The following is a 12,775-nucleotide window of genomic DNA, read 5'->3' as shown; positions in this document are numbered from 1 at the left end:
TGGCATTATCTTGTTGAAAAATTCAGGGTCTTCCCTGGAAGAGATGACATCTGGATGGGAGCATATGTTGTTCTAGAACCTGAATGTATTTTTCTGTATTGATGGTGCCTTTCCAGACATGCAAGCTGCCCATGCCACACGCACTCATGCAACCCCATACCATCAGAGATGCAGGCTTCTGAACTGAGCGTTGATAACAACTTGGGTTGTCCTTGTCCTCTTTGGTCCGGATGACATGGCGTCCCACATTTCCAAAAAGAACTTAAAATCGTGACTCGTCTGACCACAGAACAGTCTTCCATTTTGCCATACTCCATTTTAAATGATCCCTGGCCCAGTGAAAACGCCTGAGCTTGTGGATCTTGCTTAGAAATGGCTTCTTCTTTGCACTGTAGAGTTTCAGCTGGCAACGGCGGATGGCACGGTGGATTGTGTTCACTGACAATGGTTTCTGGAAGTATTCCTGAGCCCATTCTGTGATTTCCTTTACAGTAGCATTCCTGTTTGTGGTGCAGTGTCGTTTAAGGGCCCGGAGATCACGGGCATCCAGTATGGGTTAACGCCCTTGACCCTTACGCACAGAGATTGTTCCAGATTCTCTGAATCTTCGGATGATGTTATGCACAGTTGATGATGATAACTGCAAAGTCTTTGCAATTTTTTGCTGGGTAACACCTTTCTGATATTGCTCCACTATCTTTCTGCGCAACATTGTGGGAATTGGTGATCCTCTACCCATCTTGGCTTCTGAGAGACACTGCCACTCTGAGAAGCTCTTTTTATACCCAATCATGTTGCCAATTAACCTAATTCGTGTTAATTGGTCTTCCAGCTCTTCGTTATGCTCAAATTTACTTTTTCCAGCCTCTTATTGCTACTTGTCCCAACTTTTTTGGGATTTGTTGACACCGTGAAATTTTGAATCAACATATTTTTCCTTTCAAATGATACATTTTCTCGGATTGAACTTTTGATCTGTCATCTACGTTCTATGCCCTAATTTCCTTCGGGATTAATAAAGTATTCTGATTCTGATTCTGATATTCTGAATAAAATATTGACATTTGCCATCTCCACATCATTGCATTCAGTTTTTATTCACAATTTGTTTGGTGTCCCAACTTTTTTGGAATCCGGTTTGTATATATATATATATATATATATATATATATATATATATTTAAAAAAAATCCACGGGCGGTCTATCCTTCTATCCTGTGGGTCCTCTACCAGAGGCCTGGGAGTTTGAGGGCTCTGCGCAATATCTTAGCTGTTTCTAGGACTGCGCTTTTCTGGACAGAGATCTCTGATGTTGTCCCTGGGATCTGCTGGAGCCACTCGCCTAATTTGGGAGTCATTTTCATAAAAAAAAAAAAAAAAATTTAATTTAACCCTCCAGTCTCTTACAGTGTGTTACTGTTTCCTGATATTACGGTAAATTACGACGTGTTGAACAGTAAATGACCGCCTGTGGGAACACGGTATCCTCTAACAGAGATGGATATTTTTGGTATTGATGATGCGTGATTAAGGTAAGTTACTGGTAAATATATTGCAGTTTATCACCTTATCACCTTGAAGCAGGCTTACAGTGACATAGCGTGAATAAACGGTAGCATACCAATTTCTTAATCACAGTATGATGTTACTTTGTTGACGTAATTTACTCAAAAGGCATAACGGTATCTCACTGGCGACAGTGCCGCCAGTGAGATACCGTAAACGAGGCTACAGTTAATTACCATAATTTGTCCAACAGTATTATACCACAACAGCAAAAAACGGTATCATCCCGGTAACTTACCGTAACACGGCGGAATGACTCTGGCAACAGTGACACCAGTATATTACTGCAAAGTGGAGATGAAAAATCTGACAGTGTGTTACACCCACTGTGTCATTAGACATTTTTTCAGTGTATGGGGTGGAGCAAAGGGAGGTATGTCAGCATTCATCTCTGTGTGTCTGGGATTCAGTAGGTGTCTCAAGGACTGGAAAGTACTATAAACTGAGAGAACTGAAGTGCTGAGTAAGAAAAGTAGGCTCACAAGAAGTGCACAACAGAAATTTTTGAAAAGTTTCAACTTTCTATTTCTTCTGTGAATCTGACCGACTATACAGGTGAGTGTTTTCTACAATACTAAAGTTTAGTTATGAGTACAAGCTATGTATGCAGTCATCATGGTTTTGCTCTACTTCTTACTGTTGTTGAGCAATAGTTATGTTTGGTTTTGAGCTTGTCACCTGTCTCTTTATACATTTAATTTTAGCAATGGACAGTAAATCTGATATATGGATTATTGCACATTTAGTTAGCAGGGTTTGGTTTTTTTTGTTTGTTTGTTTGTTTGTTTTTTAAAAGGCTACACTTCAATGTAATTTAATTCATTGAGACAAATAATTCCACACTGATAATATGCTTTGACATAATAGACTCAATGTTCATAAAAGCACAAATCTCTATTTTCATAATCACTACAGCTGGTGCGAAAGCAGGCAGAGTTGCCTGGTGAAATTGTTCTGTCTTGTATTAGATGGGCCTCTCATAATGTAGGTATTCAAAGACTGAGTTCACCCAAGTTCTCCAGAAAGATAAAAAAAAAGAAAATTAGTAATCCAAGAAAGAAACATGCATTCACGTCAGCATTGTGTCTCGTTTTTATCAACTCATCCGTCTGTATTCATGTGCAGACTTGGTGTTGTGTTTACCTCATCTACATCATGAGTGCAGGGATGTGACTAAGAATGTAACCATAGCTAAGGGAGAACAATGTTGCTTTGAATTTTATACGTGAATAGTCAAATGTTTTTATTATAAAAATCTCAACCCATATTTCAGTGCCTGTAAAATGTCTGGAATCTTTTAGAAAATAAGGGAGAAATAGCAACAGTAGAGAACAATTAGAACAGGCAGAAACTTAAAGTTCATATTAATAGTGTATTTCTTTATTTTACCTCCCTTAATGTTCAATACTAGAACTACTAAGAAGCTACTGTAGTAATCAGATAATTTTTTATTAGCTACACTGTCTCTGTTGTAAGGACGTCACTGCTTTGTGTTACTCCCCTTAATCTAATCTAACAATAAATACTTGTGTTAAAGCTGAGCCACAAATTATTCAAATGTATTGGCCCTAGGATTTTTTTTCCTTTGAAGCCAGGTGTATTGGAATTGGAAATCCATAGTTCTTGAAACAATGTGGCATGTGGTAATCAGGGGGGAAAATGACTCTTCGTTTAAGACGCAGTTATCTTGATTCCATTTACTACTTCATCTACTTCCTACTTGCGTAAGTACAGTGGTCCTGGTGTTAACGTGCCAGGTAACTGTCAGTGGGTTTTGTGCCTGAGGTGCAGATCGTGTCTTCAGTCATGACTTTAAATAGTTCCTAACCGTTCACACTTACAGGAGAGGCTTACAACCTTAAAGTCAAATCTCTGATGAGACAAGCATATAAGCCACAACTAATCTTTGTGAGGAGTGAAGTGATAACGAGTGTCTATTTCTCTAATTTGAACATCATATCTCATTCACGCACTGTGAATTATGCAGTCATGATCTAGCAACTTCATAATCATGTCCATTTTAAGAAATGACCCTCAAGTATGTTGATAGTAGTAATATCAGGAAAAAAAGAAAAAAAAAGTGATTATTTGATGTCTTCCTTTGTCTTTTACAATTTTAAAATGACTTTTATAATGATTTATCATAACATTAACAATCACTTGAAACCTTAAAAATAGGTGTTTTGAATTGTGTACACAGTATGGTAATGTTTTAAAACTGAAAAGTGCCCGTACATTTAATTTTTAAGCTACCCTTATGTCTTTAGAGCAAAGTGTATATTTCACTGGAGATATTATGGGCTGATAACGACAGGCATCCTCACAGATTGTTGGTATCTCTCTTGTCTCCTATGGATTGTCTTTAACTAAGCATGTGTAGTTGCCCAATAGATGGTATGTGGCTAGTCCACAAAAACAAGCTTTGACATGTTTCAAAGAAACTGTGTCGCTGTTTTTCTTATTTTTTTCTCACAGCGAACTTCCATGACAGTTATGGTGAAAGGTAACTCTAGTCAGAAAATGATGCTTTAATTTGCAAAAATATTACTACCCAGTGATTCACTATTCACCAATAATCATATTAGTCATAATGCTGAAAGCAAAGTATGTAATTGCTCAATAAAAACAAAAAGACAAACAGGCAAGAAAAGTGGAATCAATGCACCTTAGGGTGTGGAAGGAGTGTCAGTGGTAAGCACAATCACATTAAGGTTTCATAACATTATCTCAAGAGGATGCACCTCCCCAGCACATTTATCTGTTGTGCCAAATCAAAATCATGAGTATCAAAAGGGGAAAAGGAATCACTAATGTCAAACCACAGGGACAGTTGACAAATCTCAACTTATTTTTCGCCTTTCCAGCAAATATGCTAAATTTTTTTTGCCTTCAGAGCTTGTATATATATATTTATTCAAGCTCTTGTGAATATATGTTGTTTTTAATTTACCTCAACTCGTTCAAAACAAACATTTAAAAGTGAAACCATAATTCAGTCCAGCAGGTGTCACTATAGCAAGTGCTGAGATCCAATACTTCTCTCTCAGAGACAGCAACTTTGATAGATACTCCATGTATGTCTGGCTATAACATACGTGGAGTATGCGGCAGCCGGGTGTTTAGCTATGAAAAACTCCACGTTCCCAGTGCAAATTGCTGTTTTGTGCTTTGAAATGTGTTGTTTGAGTATCTCTTTGCTTGTTCAGCGTAAGCTTGCTCACAGGGGCATTTAAACACATAGATTACTTATTACATTCTCACAAAGATGGATATGAGATCAGGAAAGTAAAATACCTCGTGACCTTTTGTAAAACAAATGGTGCCTGCGTTAAATCTGACTTTAACTGGTTATTCATAAGCTTCGTGTCTGTGTCTTGTTTCACTTTTCAGAAAAAATAATCTCAAACATGTCCAACAAGACAAATGTCTCAGAGGACCAGGTTTTCTGTTCCCAGCTTGAGATGATGAGGAGCCATGAACTTAATAACAACACACAGGTCAATCTGACTGTGGTTTGCATCCATGGACTGGTCTCTGGCCTGGGGATTTTGGAGAATGCCTTGATCATCTGGGTGGTGGGCTTCCGCCTAAGACAACGCACCGTGGCCTCCATCTGGGTGCTCAACCTGGCCCTGTCTGACTTCCTGGCTACCCTGACGCTTCCCCTGTTCACTTTATACCTAAACTCTGGTCACAGCTGGGAGCTCGGCAACCCACTTTGCAAAGTGCAGACATTCATCTTTTTCTTCAACATGTTCGTATCAGCCTTCCTTTTGGCAGCCATTTCGCTGGACCGCTTACTTCTGGTCACCAAGCCAGTGTGGAGCCAAAATCATCGATCAGTAGCAGGAGCGTGGAAAGTGTGCATATTGGGTTGGCTATGGGCAGCAGCTAATGCATTGCCATATTATGTTTTCCGCTCAGTAACTGAAACGAAGCATAAAAGAAAGTTGTGCTATCACAATTTTGCCATGTATTCCTCATATGCCACACCTGAGAGAGACTGTAACATGAGGCAGTGGACCACAGCTATCTCCAAGCTGCTGCTGGCATTCATATTGCCACTGGCAGTGATTGCAGGAAGCTACATCAAAATTGGTCTCAGTCTGAGGAGCAGGAACAGGAGGAGGAAGCAGAGTGCCACTAGACTAACTGATGATCTGATTACGTTAAACAGAAATCAACAATCAAGAACTACACATGGAAGAACTGCAGCCACAAATAAATTATCTCTCAAATTTCTAATCCCTGGTCCATCATTAACCACTAAAGAAGGCCCCTTGACCCCTACCACCCCTAATCTAACGAGTCAGAGCCAGCTATCCCAGAGTTTCACTAAAATGGTGACATCTGTGATTACAGCGTTTGCACTGTGCTGGGCTCCTTATCACATCTTCTGTATGATTGAAGTGGCAGCCCAATATAATATGGAATATCTCGAACTAGTGGAAGTAGGTCTACCTCTAGCTACAACACTGGCATTCTTAAATCCACTACTGAATCCTATTCTCTATGTCTTCAGTTGCCCACGTTTCTGTGTACGAATACGGCAGAGTCTGGGAGCAGTGTTTGACGGACTGGTAGAAGAAAGAGGGGTGTTACTGATGACCCCAGGAAAGAGCTTAATAAGTCACATTAGGAGGAGGAGCAGTCGAGATGTTGGCCTAGGAATCCCAGCATCACCCTGTCCAAATTATTGACACACTCCTAAAACATGTGGAAGAGTCGAAGCTTTTATAGTTGCAAAGGGTGGTCCAACATCATCAACTTAAGTTCATGTGTTTGTGAAGGCAGACAATCAATACTTTTGGCCATATAGTTCAATTCAATTTAATCTATATAGCACCAAATCCCAATAACAGTTGTGTCAAGGCCCTCCCAATAATACAAAGAAAAGCCCAACAATCATGTGACCCCCATGAGTAAGTGCTTTGGCGACTGTGAGAAGGAAAAACTCCCTTTTCATAGAATTAAATAACAATGTGTAAATGTATGGTTTGTGTTGTGTTTGTGCAGCAAACTATAGTTATCCATATGGTACGGTGCTTTGTTCCTGACTGAAATCACTGCTCACACTGTTGCTGAAGTTTCAACACCTGAAACTAAACATTTCCATGTTAACAGTGACATCATTGATTGTCCCACCAATCAGTGTTTTGATTTAGGGCTGTAAGAAGAGTAGTTCAAATGTGGGAAATGATACATCATCAACAACTATATAGTTTTGTTAGTAATCAGTGAAGTTACATTTCAAATGTTTTTATATGGCCTTTTAAAAATGTACTACATTGTCACTACTACCCCTGAATGGCAACCCTATAAAGATCAATACATCAGCTTGTATATCCTTCTGATTTAGTGCAAGACCATGGCGATTTGTAGTTAGCTTTCCAGAGCTCTATCATGAGGTCGAAATTCAGTTTGTACAGTACAAAATATATTGTTCCATATCCTGTCTCATGTAAAAGTTACAAAATCTTAGCATTTATGCACAGCGTTTAACATTGTAAATGTGTCAGTGTTCAAATTTCAAGTATTTTTATACCTATCTTTTTATAGTGATGTATAGCTGTTTTAAATGTTTTAAATAAAAAGCTGTAATTGTTTGTATCACTTTGGTGGAACTCTGGTATTAAACTCAAACATTTTTAAATGACTGGATGAATTCAGAGTGGAATTTAGCTTGTTTGTCTTTTCAGTCACTTTATTAACCTTTTTGTAAGAAGAAAAGATGCCATAGATAGATGGCCCCGTACTGCCAATTCATACTGTACAGTTTTTAGACACCAGAGGGCAGGATAGCACTGATTTTGAACAGGAGCCATGAAACCACAATGCAGGATTATGCTTTTCAGGTCCTGTCCTCCAGTAACACTTTAAATCTAAACTGCTGATTGCCCAACCACCTATCTGAGTGATTGGATTTGATCATATCTGATATCCATTTTGATTGACTATCTCATCACTGCAATAGCAATTGTCTGCTTTCATCACACTGAGCTGAACACAGACTAACGTATAATGTAGGCCACAGAAGGGTGGGATTACCATAGAGGTAGTTGTAATTTGAAGAGAATATTAGACAGTGGAGAGCCAGAATATAAAGACAGAGCAGGATTAAACAGGTCAGGCAAGCATAAAAAATTCCCCTTTCCCCTCAGCTTTTCACTTTGAACAGATTATCATTCTTTCTCCACCTCTGCTTATGACTCACTTCTTTTTTCCCCTTCAGTAATCATCTGTTTCTGACTGTATGTTTGCGTTGATTTCCAGCAATGATTTATTTTGCTTTGTAAACGATAGAGTAAAAGAAAAAGATCACAGTAAATCAAAGACACAGAAAAAAGAAAAGAAATGCAAAAAAAGGAATACTCAGACAGGGAAGGAAAAGTGTTGCCTGAGCCTGGCATTTCGTTTATTAGCTTTACAATACACAGGGTTGCAGAACAGTCAAAGTAATTACTAGCATGAGGGGAAGTAGAGTTTCTTCTGTATTCTGTCTATTAAGTCATTTTTTCTTATCATTTTTTTTGTTGCCCAATATTTACATTCTGCTTATTTGATAATACTTTGTATATTTGATTACTTTACATATTTTTTATTGTTAGCCAAATAGTGTGTTTTGGGTTTGTTTGGGGTTTTTTTTTTTGGTAATTGTAAAAATCTGAGGAAAGCATGAATAACCCTGAGTTATTGATATTTTACAAAAACTGTATATCCTAGTATTTAATCCACTACTGTGCTAACAAATTAAATTTCATATTCCATCTAAGTGATCGAGTGTTGAGTGGATGGAGGGGCTAATCTTTATAGTCTGAATATCTCTTTAAATTCTCAATAATTCTCAGTATTTATCAAAACCGAGAGATGTGAATCTAAAGATGAAAGATATAGAAGTAATAAAGATTAAAGGGTACTGACAGTCAACAAGAGACAATGAAACAGCAGGCCAACAGTGAGAACACTCGCAGCATAATATGCTGCAAATGATATCGTCGGAGAGATTATATAAAATCTAAAAAAAAAGAAAAGGATGAAAAAGAGTATGGTGAGGTTAAGTATTGCTTTAAAGTATGTAATGCACTGCTGGAGCTGACAGATGCTGCCTAGAGAATTAAGCAAAGCTGAGGTTTATCACAGTGAATTTCCCATGACCATCATGTACTTAAGTGTATGCCTATGTGCACATTGGGTGATAAAGGTACAAACTGTCTATACATATGTCTATACAACAGTGCCTCAGCCTTGGGGATAAGGGGAAGAGCTCAGAGTGGAGCTAGTGGTCCTCTGCAGCCCAGACAGATTGGTGAGATAAAGCATTGCCCCTCAGTAACTCAAAGCAGATTGGATGTATAACAAAGTGTTCTTCAAAGTATTTCTAAGCATTAGTGTAGAAATTTCCAATTTATATGGCTTTTTTGGCCGTTACAATGTGAGGAGTGTCTAGCTGCTACCAAGAACCTCAAATCAAACTGTTAAGAGCATTTTTCCTTTAAATGTTACACAGTTGTTGACAGAAAAAGTAAATTTGGTATAAGATACAAACCAACTAAATACTCTCAAATCCCAAGAACGTTAATATTTACAAACAAGATAACACAATGCAAAAGAACAGGTGACATTATGATTTATACATGCTTACTGACAGTGCCGGTCCTAGCCTGTTTGGCGCCCCGGGCAAACACTCCCTCTGGAGTGTTCACACACACACACACACATATGAAGAGAGAGAGAGTATGTATGCAAACGGCTACCAAACAGCCATCATAATTTGTCATACAATGAGAACAGGACAAATCAACAATTGACAATGACTAAATATTAAAATCTGTAACATAATGTATTGTTTGGAGTTTAGTCTGTTACTGTTACTATTTTTACCATTTCTTCTTGGACCAACCCACATAACCCACATAATTTCCTTAGGGATTAATAAAGTATTCTGATTCTGATTGTTTCAGGATGACCTGCCATTATCCAATGACACATCTGCTTACCTGCATCTTTTGCTCGTTTCTCCTCCTCTTCTTTTCTCTTTTTTCTAAACTGAGCACCTGATGGCTTTGAACTTTTCTTGTCCATCTTCCATTGTTTTTAATTTTGCACTCCAGTATGAACACCCATCCCTCAACCCGAGGATCACCACAACATAACCTAACAGATCCACACCTTAGTTCACAGATTCACTTTGTGTAGGGTGCATTTCTGAGATTTCACACAACCCAGGATTTAAATCATGAATACATAATGGACTTGGATTTACAACATTATGAATGAAATGTGCTCTATTTGGAAGCAGCCGGCCCCCCTCCCCTTTCGACGGGTTGTGTGTGAGACTTTAAATCATCAAACTGTAAATTTTAAATTTTAAATTGTTATTGATCCCTTTACCCCTAGTCCTAAAGTGTATATTTATTTTCTTACTCTTCTTATATTTATTGTTTGTTTACTTGCACTGCTTTAACTGGAGCCTCGTCGTCTCGTCTCTCTATATACTGTACTGTATGTAGCGGAGATGACAATAAAGTTTACTTTGACTTCAGCAGCGAGCAGGCGCACCGAGGGCTCTTGCGCTCACTTTTCGAGTATAGAATTTCGAAAAAACATCAGTGCAAATTATAAGTCTGTATCATAATGTCCGCTGTTTTCGTGTTTGTTGGTTTGTTTTTATTTTGTTTTATTTTGCGAGTTGGTTATTAGATGCTGCTCCAGCCGGTCAGAGAATTCCCCACCTCCTCCCCCCTCCCTGCGCTGCAAGCAGCAGGCGCACCTCGCAAACGAAGGGCGCCCTTACTCCCAGCAAATGGGCGATAGAAAACCGATCGGTGCGTATGTCATTCCCAATATGCGCTGAGTGACGCCGATGCCCGTGATGTCGCCCCCCACCACGATGCCGCCCCGGGCAACCGCCCGTGTCGCCCGTATCTAAAACCGCTACTGCTTACTGATTTATTGTACTGTATTATACATTCCAAAAATACTCTAAGTTATTTTATTAGGTATGTTGTATTCTTGTACAGCACTTTGGTCAACGCTCCTGTTGTAATTAAATGTGCTATATAAATACATAAACTAAACTAAAATTATAATAAAAGATCACATAAACTGGAGAAGTGGAAGTATTTTACTTACCCCTGCATAGAAGAATGAGTCATCTAGGGTTTTTGTATGGTTACGAAGAAACTCCTGACACAAAGGCTGTTTGTTTGTGTCAGACTTCGACTGTGGTCAAGGACACTTCTAAAAGTTTGCACTCCTCCTTCTCTTTTTTACTTGCCACTGCGCAATATGTCTCAGTGCAAGATCAGGCATGTGTGTGTTTGTCAATGCTTGAAAGACACAATTTCCTGTATTACATTACATATAGTTGTAACTGAATTTCATTTACTTTGAATTTTATTTTAAATGAAGTACATTTTGTAATCTTCTTTCTTCATTTCCTCTTTGTCTTTAGGCAGAATTAAGGTCAAACATAGGTGAAACTGTTAAAAGTTGATAACTGGTTCATTACTGCTGAACTGGATCGATAACACAATCATGTCACTGTAAACTAATAGTATTAGTATTTCCAAATACTGCTTTGCAACTTTTGGATTTCCAAGGTTGAGTAAATACATTATGTACTTACCAACCGTATTATCAGCTCCAGCTTTAAAATCTAGTACATCTAGTTAATGTTTAATGTTAACCTCCAGAAAGGCTCTTTCAGCTTTAAAGCTGATGCATTCTGGCTCCATTCTGTTTTTTTCTTGTATTCTGCTGGAATCAATGTGCATGATTCACAGTTTATACAGCTTCTCGATTCATTCTTTCTCTAAATCGAGCTGTTTTAGCAGCACCCCCTTTAAGCCTCTGTGATGCATGGTTGAGCAGTGAAGGCAGAAATGAAGGACCTTTAAAAGAGTTCAGCAGTTCAAGCGTCTTTTTAACTGTCCCTTTCCCATTACAACAGTGGATTAGTGCAGCAGATTAACAGTGCAGGTCAATTTGGCCAAAACTAAGAAAATGACTAAAACTAGATTGGAAAAAAGAAATGTAATTGGGAATCTCTAGCAATGAAGATGAAAGTCTCACAAATATATCAACTAAGAAAACAGATTTGTATCATGCATCAATTCAGTTGTGCCTTTGGCAGTACAGTTGCTGTGGCTTGCTTAAAACTGTTTCCTGAAATAAATGGATTCTTAAGAAAAGATGTCGATAGGCAGGAGATCCTCTCATAGGAAGAAATAACATTTTTTTCCACTATCCCAAGTGAATTATGTAACTAATCGAAAACCTGACTTCAAATATTTTGAAAACTCCCCGTCCTTCATGTCAATTTTGGCAGATTACACAGGAATCCATGTGTGACCAGAAAAGGAATTCAAAATGTTGCACAATGGTTTAGTTGTTCATGAGTCAAACCAAAGGAAGTCAGCAAAAGTAGTAATTTAGAGTGGCGTGGAGCCTGAGCTTATGGCTTACAGGGATAACTCATATTTATGACAACTTCATTATTGCAAACTCTCATGTTTAGCATGAGAATTCAGCAGTGAAACAGTAAATGCCACTAAACAAAAACACAAGGAAGGAATTACATGAAGACATAATTTGCAGTGCATTCAGAATTATTCAGAAAGTACACATCAAAGTCACAAATAACTTATTTCTTTGTTCCCCAGTGCTCAGGACTTTCTATTTTATAGATATTTTAACAATACCACTGCTTAAAATTTAAAAGACCCAGGTACATCAAAGTGCTTCACAGATGAGCTACATTTGCAGGGTTACAATAATAAAGGAGCAAAGAAAATACAGTTATCATTACAGATGGTGGTGTGTCACAAGCGCAAACCGGGGAAAAGTTAAAATCTAATTTGTTTAGAAGGCTGGAAATGGATTCTGGGATATTGCATTTCATCATTTGATCTGATGATCAAATGATGAAGCTGATTGTACATTGTACACTGTTTTGGTCTTCAATCTGAGCTGATTGAAGACCAAAAAAGCCAATCAGATTTTTTTGCATCCAAGTCTGGGATTGGCTGGTTTTGTGGCACAAATATAACGGTGTACAGAAAGAGTTGAATGCGCACGGGCAGAAATGTTGAGAGCGCAAGCAACACATTGCAAGCAAGCGCAAATGTAAAAACTGAGCGAGAGGGGCTGCTATTGTGTGTGTGTATGGATAATAGCAAACACTGAAATACATTTTTTGCACGCAGCA

At 38.3% G+C, this 12,775-nt stretch overlaps 1 protein-coding gene and 1 pseudogene across 2 annotated transcripts in view; one reads left to right on the top strand and one right to left on the bottom strand.

Annotated features, from left to right (window-relative positions):
* vwa11 (von Willebrand factor A domain containing 11) overlaps positions 1-10,823 on the bottom strand; it is a 31,704-nt gene extending 20,881 nt beyond the window's left edge. The window contains exon 1 of one of the 2 annotated variants that reach the window (XM_084930381.1): positions 10,699-10,823. In XM_084930381.1, the coding sequence (XP_084786507.1) occupies positions 10,699-10,721 (23 nt within the window). In that variant the 5' untranslated portion in view covers positions 10,722-10,823. The remainder of the gene's footprint in view (positions 1-10,698) is intronic. The other variant, XM_084930382.1, reaches the window with a different exon arrangement.
* Positions 4,916-6,246, top strand: LOC146384920 (prostaglandin D2 receptor 2-like; annotated as a pseudogene).
* Positions 10,824-12,775: the final 1,952 nt, after the last annotated feature.

Source organism: Perissodus microlepis, chromosome 6 (assembly GCF_051167445.1).
Source record: "Perissodus microlepis isolate ML-2025 ecotype Zambia chromosome 6, ASM5116744v1, whole genome shotgun sequence".
NCBI classification, from domain to species: domain Eukaryota; kingdom Metazoa; phylum Chordata; class Actinopteri; order Cichliformes; family Cichlidae; genus Perissodus; species Perissodus microlepis.
Note: the sequence above shows the minus strand (reverse complement) of the source record. Positions and strands in the feature narration are given on the sequence as shown.